At 28.3% G+C, this 12944-nt stretch overlaps 1 protein-coding gene across 2 annotated transcripts in view; it reads left to right on the forward strand.

Moving 5' to 3' along the window:
* The window catches only part of LOC145829216 (CCR4-NOT transcription complex subunit 6-like), a 50238-nt gene extending 46523 nt beyond the window's left edge, over positions 1–3715 (forward strand). For both annotated transcript variants that reach the window (XM_082936951.1, XM_082936952.1), the window contains exon 13: positions 1183–3715. In XM_082936951.1, coding sequence (XP_082793077.1) covers positions 1183–1444 — 262 coding nt within the window. In that variant the 3' untranslated portion in view covers positions 1445–3715. The remainder of the gene's footprint in view (positions 1–1182) is intronic.
* The last annotated feature ends 9229 nt before the right edge of the window (positions 3716–12944 follow it).

Consider the following 12944-nt stretch of genomic DNA (forward strand, 5'->3'; position numbering starts at 1 on the left):
TAATTACAAATGAAAATTATTAAATACGATTCGCAATTTACAAGCTACTATAAGAATCTTTACATATTTTTAATAACATACTCTTCATGTATTGAAACCCATTTAGCAACTACTTAGAATGTAAGTATCATTTAAGTTAAATAAAGTTAAACACTAATATATTAGTATAGTAATGTAAAATAAAATAGTAAAAGTATTAAGTTCTTAAAGGTTATTTAGATTAAGTAAGAGGTTCAAGATTCTACATTACAGTAGTTTACGACAATTAGTAAATTCAATGATACTAATTGCCATTGAAATTCATTATAAACATTGTTAACAATAAGAGAAAAAGATGTTGTAAAGACTGGAATATAAATTACAACTTAACAATCAAGGAAGACTCAAGGATTTAGAAACTTTGACAAGATCTGGTATTGTAATTTAAATTTTATGGTTTTATTAAAGATCAGGGTTTTTAAAAACGGTTACATTATGAGTACTGATATTAATAGATTAGTTTTGATTTTTTCAGATGGCTCTACAGACAGGGTTGCCAAAAAATTTGGAATCCTGGAAAAACCTGGAATTTGAGATATTTTGAAAATAGACCTGGAGTTTTAAACAAAAATCACAAGCTGGAACTTTAATTAACCTTTACATAATAATTGGTAGTAAATTTCGACTTGTCACAAAAATATTATTGTATAGATAGAAAAACTTGTCTACCAAATATTTTTTTTTAATTAAAATAAATACAAATAAGCTATACAGTATCTTTTCAATGTTCTATGCTACTTATCACAGTTTTTCACCTGAACCTTAAACGTGTAATTTTAAAATACTAAAAAACATTTTGAAAACCTAGAGAAAATTTGACACAAACATTTAGCAACCCTGTATAGGTTAAGATTAATGATTACATTCAAACAAAAAATTCAAAGTTAAGGTAAGATATATTGTAAAGTTAGTGTTATGGGGCTAAGTGTCAAAAGTTTGGAAGAGGTTATGAATTGAGTTTGAGCATTAAAATTAGGATTGCGGGGAAAAAACCTTTCAATTGTTTTGCAAAATAGGGGTGGAGGAATATAGCAAATCCACAAGTATCTGTATACAACTTACATAAAAAAACATATATATTTTATTTTAGTAAATTGTAATGTGTTTACAGAACGAGTTTAAATAATTATTTTTTTTTTTCAGATTCAACCGCCAGCAGAGCAACAACCAGGTGGGAGGACCCCAGCAACAGGGCGGGTGGAACAACCTCCCCAGCAACCAGCAGATGCACCAGGGCAACCAGTTCACCAACCCCTCCCCCAACAACGGCAACCGGTTCCCTAGCAACCAGGGGAGCAGGCCCGGCAGCGCCCAGCACCTCATCGAGTCGCCCCAGCCCATGGCCATGATGCCGCCCAGCAACCATCACCACGGCAACCAGGGAATGGGCGGGCCGCGGAGGTAGTGTGACGTAACGCAGTTTCTCCTCCGCGAGTCGAAATAAGTTTTTTTTTGGTTTTTACGAAGGGGAAAATTCGAGGTGTTTTACTGCATAGCAACGCGGGTCGTTTTTTCCTGTTCAAGGGGATTTTTTGTCAAAAAAGTTCCCTCTAGGTCTCTTTTTGTCCTCCTCTTCTTTTTCGTTGTTGGGGATTTTCCCAAGTATTTCCTTGGGAACTTGTTGTTGTTTTCAGCGGCTTTTTAGTGCCAAAAGCTCTTCCTGAGGTTTTTATGACTTTTTTCGAGCCGCTGGAAAGTTTCATGATATTTTAAGTGTGCTTAAATGTAGTCTATCTGTGGTGTGTGTGAATTATTGTTACGATTTTTGAACAATTATATCTTTGCTTACGTGTGTGTTTGCAAATAAGTACGAAAAGCTTTTTTGCAACCTCGGATGTTCGTTGAAACAAGGCTTTTCTTAATTGTTTGCAATTTCCATTTATCTCCTGTGTTGCGTTTGTGAGGTTTGTTTCAAAGTTTAATATCACAAAAAACAAAAAAATTTGTCTAATAAAAATTCGAACTTTTCGTTTTACTTTCGTGTTTGTGAGCAGCCCCGGTTTTTTAGTTTTGGGTTTTTAAATCCTGATTTAGGGGATTTTCGAACCCACAAAAACAGCTGCGAATTAAAAAATGAACCAATCATGGAAAACTCTCTCTTGCTTTGAGAGAGAGACTCTAAAACTTTTTCGAGAACCTTTTCTCCTGGAACTTATTGTCGTTTTTCGTTCATGGTTCACAAGCTGCTAGGACAAATTTCGACTTTTTTTTAACTTTTGACGATAAAAAATTCCAATTAATTTTGATGGTGCTGCAATTTATGATTTGTTGAAACACAAATCGCAAACTTTTGAGACGTTTTCGGAATAATTTAGTCGTTTTTTGTGTGAAAATTTTGATACGTATATTTGAAATTATAGCTATTGAAAAATTATTATTAAAGTTAGAAAAAAATTAATTAAATTCAAAAAAAAAGTTAAGAAAAATAATTACTTGTTTTTTTTTGATGTATCAGCCAAACTTTGTTTATATTTTCGCTTTGTTTCATTCTATTTAGAAACAGGGCGCCTGCTTTTACAAATATACTTTTGATGATGATTTAAACTAGTTCCCATCTAACCGCTCTACGATAAATAGGCGTTTTTAAGCCTGGTTTTTATAATTTAAAGTATTTAAAGTTTTCATTATAAATTTAAAAATTTATTTATAAATGTTAAACAATTATCAGATATTAAAAAAAAAAACAAATTTGCTAGAAAAAAAAAAATACTTTGGTTGAAAATTTTGAATTGAATCTGTTGTGTGTTAATTTTACATTTTGCATATTTTATACTCATTGTGACGTCATCAAACTTATCATCATATTTCTGTGACGTCATAAAGAGTCCTCCTCGATATCGAGAACGCAGAAAGGAGAATTGGAGGACATCAAGAAGACTTCCAAAAAGACTCATTTTTACCGCCGGAGGAGAAACGCATTGTGACGTCATTATCATCATCTGTTGACCTCTGATTTTCTCCCCTGTTTTTGTTCGTTGTGCACAAATTTTATAGCTTTAAGCGATTGGCTGGTTTTAGTGGAAGAAAATTTTTATACATATTTGTTTTTGTCGTTTGGATTTTTAACGGTTTGAATTTTGAGACATTAGAAAAAATTATAAAGTTTTAATTCTGAACAAAAAACTGATTTTAAGGTTTTAATTCTTTTTAAGTTAAGAAAAATACATTTTAAAGTTTTAAACATTTTGAAGTTTTGATTTTTGTTCTTGTACACCAATTTTAAGCCAATTTTAAAGCCGTAACTTTGTTTTTGTGTACATCTTGTGAAGTCTTTTTTTACGAAAGATTTTAAATTTTTATGAATCTTTCATAAGTTTTGCTCCTTGCAGAAAAAATAGTTTGATGTTTCTATGGGAGTCTTTTTTATTTTATTTAGTTGAAAAAAATAAACTGACTCTCTTTGAAGGTTCAATATTTAAAGCCGATTTTGTTTTCTTTCTAGTTGGAATTATTTATTAATTCACAATTAAACTGTATTGAAATGTTTTATGTCAATTTCAGCTTTTCAGAGAACAATTTCGGCTTGATTGTCTGCACTGTCGAGCTACCGACAATCTTAATTGTCGACTTTTTTGTTGTTTTTTCGAAAAAGAAGAGCACTCATCAGTGTGCTTTTCGCAATTAAAAGTTTTATTTGAGGGGATTTTCTCTGACCTCCAAAAATATCATACTTTTGACAAAAAAATGAATAAAAACAATACGATATAAAAAAAAGTTGTTTTATTTGTACTATGACAGCACAACAATTTATATTTATTGCTTATAAACTTTCAGAACTGAAATTGTTTACTGACTGTACAACAAAACATTCAGTTTCATTTCAGTTAAAATCTACATAATTTGAAGTTATAAGTTTGTATACAATAGTCATATAACAAGAGCTATCTTCTAATAATTTAGATTTTTTCTTGAGAGCAATTTAAGCCTCACATTAAATTAAAAATCTGTCTTACAAATTACATGCAAAAAGTAAGATTATTAGTCTAATAGAAAACAAGGTACTTATAATATATAAATTAAATGTATAACAATGCAACATGCAATAGGAAGTACTAAAGTTGTTTAAAAAAATTTTGCCTTAAAAGGAGGTTAGTAGCTTTTTAGTAATTAACAGGCTTTGTATTTAATTAATTTTTCTTTTGCTGAGTTAAAGTTTAGTTGAAAAAGTCTCTAATAGGAGTTGGTAAAATCTTTTAGACCCTGTATTTTTTTGTTTCAAGTTAAAGAAATCTGTGTGTTTTGAAGTCAAACTAAGAGATAAAATGAATTATTATTAAAAATCTAATTTTTTTTTCTAGACGTTTTCAAAATAAAATATGCATCACAGACTATAAATTTCAGTCTGTAAGCTGTGATCCCCCTGCTAAAAACTATAATACAGCAAGGAAGATACTAGCAAAGCTTACTCTCATCCAAAGTATTTTAACAGTTTAAACGGTAAAGTTTGATTAGAACTTAACTTAGGATACATTTTAGCTATAAAGATATGTTGGACAATTTTGTCCATTGGGTTTATTCTTTAGGGCCAACTTTATTTTTCATTATTTACACTTAAAATTAATAAAAAAAAGTCAAGCAAATACTTAAAAAAATTTAAACTACCTTCAACTGGAATCTTTCCATTTTGAAGCAGTTGATATGAATAAGCTTATGTGCATCAATTATAAATACAAAATGTATATGCTGGGTCTTCGACTCAAGTATCTACTTGAAAAGTTCTTTGTAAAATAACAAAAATAAACTATATAGAACGCTGCATAATTGTTCAAGCTACTTGCAGTTAATAACGATTTTTTTGCTCTTATACTCCTTCTCTAAAGTTTTAACTGATAGGTTGTTCGAGTAACCAAGTACCTGAAATTATTTGAGAATAGTTTTTAGAGCATATTTTTAGGTATCTAGCTGATATCTTAAAAATGATATTTTATTTGCGCTTATTTATAAAACTGGTAACACTTAAAAAGCTTAAAGTAAAAGTTTAAGATCTAGCGATTAAAAACAAAATCTTAGTTATAAAAAAAAAATTTTTAAGACTTTATTTTTGCATCAGTGTTCAGAGCTATGCATTTAAAAACTTTTTACTTTTATATACTATTTTTCTAGTACAAAAACAAATTGTTTTTTTAAACTTCTTTGAACTTCTGTCTTGTATTTATCTTTTTATTGATTTGAAATGTAGGTTACAATTACACTTAATAATATAGCACAAACATTATCTTTATACCAGTTTGTGTAAGGTAGCTTAAATTATTTTCTACAAACTGCTTTTAAAAGCAATTTATTAATGTTACTACAACATTCCTTATAGCTTATGAGCGCGCTAAACTGATATTCTACAACGTTTTTTATTGAAGTTGTTAATTTACAAAGCCATCGAACTAATATTGTTGGTTATTTTGACAAAAGTAAGTAAGTTTGAAGAACAAAAAAAAAGTTGCTTATAAAAAATTTGCTTATAAGGAAACAAGTGTGCAAAAAGACCTCAAGGTTACTACAAAAACTTATATAAAAATCAACTTTAGCAAGAAATAACTAAACAATCTTTAAGTTCACAAGACAGTCTCTACAACCTAGTTCCTTTATATTGTTGTTTGTTTTTAGGTATATATAAACTATCTAAGTCTCAAGTTTTGCAGTATTCTACTTTGCTCAAACTATTTACTGACATTTTCTGTGAGATAAGATGAACTAATTTCATCTGATTTAGTTGCGTAATTTTCCATTGTACTAGGAAATATTATTAGAAAAATGATCGAATTGCGCTATTCTTAAGAGAGCTTTATCTGCTTTAAACAAAGCTTACGCTTGGCTCAATGAGTGTTTTGTAATTTAAATGAATTTTACCTATCAAACATGGTATACTATCAAAATCCACCCAATTTTTTCTCTTTATTTATTAATTAATTTCGTAAGTTTTTTTGAATTTTATTAACTTATTGTTCACTATTACCGGAATTTGACCGGGTGGATTTTGATTGCGGATGGATTTTAAATGTGTCCCAAACTATCATTTTTTTTCTACTTTAGTTGTGTATAAGTATTGCCTAGCTATAAATGTAGATTTATATTAATAGTTAAACCGATTTTGTTTTGTTTTATCTCAGATTTGATAATTTTTTAAGTAATTTTGTTAATTAAAAGTTAACCAAGAAAAATGTTATTTATTATCAAATAGTACTGAATCAAATTAGAAATGCCTGTGATTAAATGCCCACTGAAGATTTGTACATATGAGATACCAGATGCCGATGCTTCTGTAGCTGCCTCTTTTCTTTTTAATGACAATAATGTCTTTAATAATGCTACTTTTTAAAAATCTAGACCTCCAAAGATACACCATCCTCGAATAGGAAGAGATCGTAGTTAAAAGATATCGAATATGTTTTTGCAAAAATGGATGATGTTTAAGGACAGAACAGAGATTACAGAGTCAGAAAAACGTCGTCAATTGTACCAGTTCTATGATGGTTATTTTATTCGATGCCATTCTAATAATGTCTTATAATGAAATGAAAAACTTTTACCTACTATTAGTCAATAGTGTTCCATTAATAAACGATAACTTTTACAGTTCAAAAAATACTTCATTTGAGATTTTGATTAAGTGTTTTAATATACGTGATATATATGACTTAATTAAAGCTACTTATCATGAAAAAACCACTCTGAAAAAACTATATTGTAATAGTTACACTATGGTTGAGTAATAAGCTATAAAAGTGCTTTTAAAGAACTAAAGAGACTTGAGGTTTTTATATAACATACTGCTAAATTACTTTAACTTGTAAAAATTACAAAATACTTCTTTTAAAGAATACTTAATAAACATTCTAAACATTAGTAATATTTAAAAATCAACTTGCTTGTGTTTTTCAACATAGTGCAAACAGATCAATTCAAATATAACATATTGCTTATATTTTCTATTTGACTATCGAGCCCAAGCTCCATTTTATGAACTCCTTTTGAGTTTTTGAGTACTTTTTTGAGGTGTAGCTTTCAAATTTGCACGAGGGGACAAAGTTGCACGAGGGCACAAAAGTTTACGAAGATACTTTTGCACGAAAACATTTTAGCACGAGTAGACAATTTTACACGGAGACATTTTTGCATGAGTTGATATTTTATTTGTTTTGTAGTTGTTTTATTTTTTCTTTTTATTTTTTATCTTGTTTATATTTTTATTTGATTCTTGAACCCAAACTCATTTTCAATTCCTTTTGTAAATATGGTTATAAAAAAAGCAAAACGTTTTAAAATTAATTTATTTTTAAGTTTTATGATGTTAAAGTACTTAGCTTTGAAATAATACTTTATAATGTATATTAACTATAAAATCAGTTGAAGAAATAATCATGATTTTACTTTTAGGTATCTCTTCTAAAACGGACACCAACAAATTGATCCTGATATTACAAAGTTCTGAAAAACATGTTTAGTTGACAAAGGCACAAGGGACAATAGACTAGATGGACGTTAATAATGCACAGCAAGAGAGAAATACTGCTCAGGGCCTTAAACTGGCTTATAAGAACTCGCTTGCACTTGAAAGGGGTCTTTGAGGTGGAGCTTTCTGCTTGTTCTTGCAAAGTTAGTTGCTTTTCACTTTATTGTGACTTATTTAACTTAAGTTTCATGGGTTTTGTGATTTTTATAAAAGTTGCAGCTTATTTTTAACTTTCTTCCCGATGTAAAACTGACCAACAAGTGGAAATAGAACAAATATTCTTCAAACTTGGAGGTTGGATCATATTCGTCGCATTCCGTTGAAGCCAAAGAGCCAAACAATCTCGCAAAAAAGTAACAACCAAATTGTTTTTAGAAGTTGATAAGATACAGTTTAATTTATAAAAGTACTTACAAAAGTTATTAGCTAAATTGTGTATGTTACCTAAACTTATTGTTTTGTTCAATGATTTGGTGTAAATTGTCAAACTTATAAAATTTTTATTCTTAATACATTTTCTTTAAATATATATATATATAGTATTTAAATATCTTAGATATTTTTTCATAAATTCAATGTATAGTTAAATTAGTAAAAAGTCAAAAATTCTTCTAGCTAAGAATCGGGCAACTAAGACCCGCAATGTTTATTCCTTGAAAAAATTTTGTTCAAATAAAATAGAACTTAACTTTTTAAATGCAAATGTACTATAATGAGTTTAAAATTTAGTTTTAGGACACAGTTGTTTTAAAGAGTTTCTTTTTTGTAATACAGCTTTTCTTAATTTTGTTTGTCCTAAGAGGTCTCTTACAATTTACGTCCCCAAAAGATTTTTATTGGTAAAGATGGCTTACCTACATTCCAGCTTGTCATCACAATCTTTTAAAGAATCAATTCAAGTGAAAATGTTTTTAAATCTATTTAAGCTTTAGTTTGCCAAGCAAAGTAGCTAATTGTCTTGAGCTTTGAATGAGAAGACCACTTGAAAATAAGAGTTTTAATTTTTCTCTAGTACAGCTTTTTAATAGTGAAAATTTATTTAACTGATTGATTAGCAATTATGGGTGAAACTTTGCAAAAAGTAATTATTTTGTTTCTATTAAAGTTTTATTTATTTAAAAACATTTGCATAGTTAGAACATACTTTAACTATAGATTTTAAAAGTGTAATCTGTAAACTGTCTATGATGGGTAGCTGTCAAATTTGTGCGAGCGTACAAAACTGCACGAGGGGATGAAATTGCTTGAGTGTAAAAAATTGCAGGAAGATACTTTTGCACAAGGGAATTTTGCACAGGGAAATCGACTTCGTGCAATTTTTATACGCGTATAGGGTGTGTGTAAATCTACTTTTTGAAAAAATTAACTAGTATTACAAAATGCTACACACCTTACTAAAACTCCGCTCATATTGCTTTAGTATGAATATAGTTTGTCAAAAAAGCTCTTTCTGTTGCTATTGTTTTTCACTTGTTATAAATAATATCAGGTACAAAGTTAAATCTATTTAAAATAACATAAATCACTCAGTTATTAGTTAATTGTTGAATATGTTTATTGTTTTTGTTAAAACTACTAATGAACTACAAATTAATGTGCTAAGCAGTAATTTATAATTCTTTAATTTTCTTAATGCCAACCAACATTTAAAAATTTATAATGAGTTATAAATGAGTTAAATATTTCTATATATTATCAGTTAAAACACTATCAAATTGTGATCTACGTGTGTTTTCTTTTTAAGTTATCTATGACTAACAAATTATTTTTTTTTAACATAAAAAGTGTTAAGACTTACTCAACAAAGCAATTTTGTACTAAAATAACATACACCAATTATTTGAGTAAAACAAAAAAAAAACAGCATTTTTTGTGGCTTTCTTTTCAAGTGTAGAATTTTAAATTACAATTCTGTCATTTTTACAAGCTAAGAAAATTAAAACATTTTCAGCGTGGTTATATATTGTACTAAACTTTAGACAGTTTAGTTTGTAAAATTACTTACGATAAGAATTATGTTGTTGACTTTCAAGACTATTCTTTTTAAAATAGTAAAAAAAAAATTTTTAGATACTTAAAAATATTTGCAATTGATCACAGTTTACAAAAGTTAGTTTGTAATAAACAAAATTTTACTACAGCTAATAAAGTATGTAAAAGTTCCACTTGAAACTAACTTATAAATACTTTAATGCTTGAAAAAAAATTAGATTGCTTTTAAGTGCACACGTAAATAAACAAACAAAAACGTCTAACAATTATCAAAAAGATAATATCAAGTCTGCTAATATTAATTAAAAATTTAAGTACAATTAATTAAAATTTAATTACTTGATTTGTTGTTTACAAGAACAATTTTACAGTAAGATATAGTACCACTCTTTTTAATGAGTTCTTCGGTAGCACCTTTTTGAGCATTTTTTCTCTTATAGAATATTTATTTAATTACTAGCTTATTGTTTAAAAAGTTAATTTTTATACTACCACTCTATTTTTTTAAGAAAAAAACATATAAACTTTGAGAATTATACATAAAAGTATGCAAAATTAACAAACAATCTTATCCATGTTACAATCCATTTGTAACACTTTGTTTAAATTTTATTTTATATGCTTTTGTAAGACTATCTTTATTTAAGATAAAAATTAAGTATAAACAATTAAACAAACTATAGTTTAGGAAACAAAGTATTAATTTTTATTGCATGAACTAAGTAATCCCCAAATTTTAATTGTTTCTAAAAACTTTAAGGTTCTTTGTCTGTGTACAATAACAGATCAAGTGTTTATAAAATTTGGCAGATGAAAATTATTAGAAACAGACAAATAATGAATAGCTTTTAATTAGTTGAAGATAAAATAAGGAAACTGCTTTAAAATCAAAACACACAAAAAGTGATAGAAAAAACTTATTTTCAATCTAAAACAAATTTCAAGATTTTATCTTATTCTGTGCACGTTATTTCAAATAACACCTGGACAAATGGTCTCTCAAAAAATGAATAGTCTTGTTGCTTTTACCGCATTTATTACAAATGTAAAATTCAGCCTTGTATTTTTCATGAGTGTAGCCCAAATGCCTTCTGTAAGATTTTAAACTCCAAAACTTTTCTGAGCACTTCTTGTTTATTCGGCACTTGTAAACTGTTGAACCTTAAAAAAAATTTGTGTAAAGTTGTTAGTGATTTTGAGTTTAAAAAAAACAAAAGCCTATTATTTTAAACTTTGTTTGAGCATTTTATTGCATTTTTATAAAACTCACTAGAGTTTTTTTAGAGAAACTAATGTTTTCAGCATATATTTAATATAATTAAACAATGTTTTTACAATAGTATAACAACAGATGTCAAAACTATTTCATCTCTAAGGAAGCTTATAAAGTATTGAATTAAAACTTAATACTCAAAAGCAAGCAGTAAAAACAAGCACCTTTAACAATTATTTTATTCATGAGGTGTCCGTACATGACGTCATAAAAATTGTCGTTGTAAACATCGTTTAGTGTCATCCACACTTTTATTTTCAACTGCATTTCTTCGTTTATATTTTTATCTTTACTAACCTCATAACTTTCAGGTATAATTTTCAAAACTTCCTCAATCTTACCAGTATGCACCAGTTCCACTGAATGCTTGGTGACGTATGTTTGCAGGTTCAATTCATTTTGAGATTGTGAGTTGTTGTTGCCACATTCAGAATTTTGCTCACAAATTTGAGATTGTTGCCCGTAACATTGGCACAAATGGAATTCAAAGAACCACATATTTTTAATTTTAGAACCACATTTCTTGCAAATAAAATATTAGGGCTTGTACCCTCTGTGCTTGTGACCAAGATGTTGAAGGAATGGGTTTACCCATCCGTCGCTTCGTAACGTTTTGTTGAAATCATTGTTGATTTTGCATTGGTAGAGAGTTAAACCTTTTGAAAAAAAGTTGCACACTTAAAATTACTTACTCTGTTAAATTTAAGCGTTTCTTAGGAATGAGGTGAAACTTTTGATAACTTGATATTTAGGTGAAAAGTATTCTTAAAGTATGTAATAGTTATTATCAAAAAAATTGAATACATACATATTTCATGAACTTATTTCAGTTGTTAAACAGATCATTAAACTTTTTTTTTTCTATTGCTCCTAAAAAAGTTTACGGCTTCTAAATGGCAATCAAAAATTGATTAATAAAAGAATATTCTATTATTTAAAGAAAATTACCGTTTTTAGTAATTTTTTTCAATAGATGTCCATAAACAAGGCTGTAAAATCTATTAGAATCGGAAACGTCGTTCATTGTGAGCCAGACTTTTACTATCAACTCATATTTTCCGTCCGGACCTTTTTCGTGAGTGTAGCTGGTCCTTTCACCTATGACTGACAAAATTTCTTCAACATTTTTAAAGTAAACCAGCTGTATCGAGCTTTTGGTGGTGTTTGGCTGCAAAATTTTGTTAACACTCATACTTTGTGATGAGCTTGGTAGATCAGAATTTATTATGCTATTTGTTCTCTTGTAATAAAGATCCGACAAAGTATGTTGCGGTTCACCATGTATAAACTGAACAGGTATTTTATCGGTGGTATTTTTCTCGCTAGTATTTGAAGAAGTAGCGTTCTTATCGGGAAGCTGTTTACTTTCAATACTTGTGTCAACACAATGTTTTACGTTGATGTCGGATAAAATAATTTTGTAATATTCGAAAAACTCATCGAAATTGTTGAAATCAAGTTCGTTCTCCGGACTGTTTGGTTCAGATAACGTAAGTATGCCAATGTCACTGATACTGGAGTTAAATTTGTCATTTGATTTTTCAGAATACTTTGCAGGTGTGTTATCGTCGAAAATATCTGAAGTATTCGGGTTGAGTAAACTTGAAATAGAAAAGTCAGTTGGGATAGTTGAAGACAAAGATGCACTACTAGATATTTCACTTTTACCAAAACTCTGAGATGAACTTGTTTCTTCGGAATTGTTACTCTGTTTAACATGTATATTTCATTAAAATAGGAGCCTGTTTTATAACATTTTAATGCAAACTTACTGACTTCTGAGCTTGAAACTTTCTTTTTGCTTTTATGTAGTTTGCTAGATTTTTTGTTGTCTTTAAATAAAGTCAAACTTTTCCTTTCTAGTAATAAAAAAATACAAAAAATTTCATAATTTCTTTTTTATGTACTAATACAAATGCATTTACTAATAGCTTAAGTTTGTAATTTTGTTTAAAAGTAGCTGAACTTTGTAATTATAGCATAATCACAGTCTCTACAGTTCTTTATTTGCTATTTTTGTTTTTGTGTCAAACATAGGTTTCACTAAACTAAAAATTTATATTTTATTTTAGCAAACATGGAGATAGTCAAAAAGTAAATTTATAAATAGTTTATAAAACACGTTTAAAATTTAGGCTTCTACTGTTACTTTACAACAAAAACTATTACTAAGGTCTAAAACAAAGTTATACT

This window comes from Thalia democratica, chromosome 2 (assembly GCF_965202585.1).
Source record: "Thalia democratica chromosome 2, ktThaDemo2.hap1.1, whole genome shotgun sequence".
NCBI lineage: Eukaryota > Metazoa > Chordata > Thaliacea > Salpida > Salpidae > Thalia > Thalia democratica.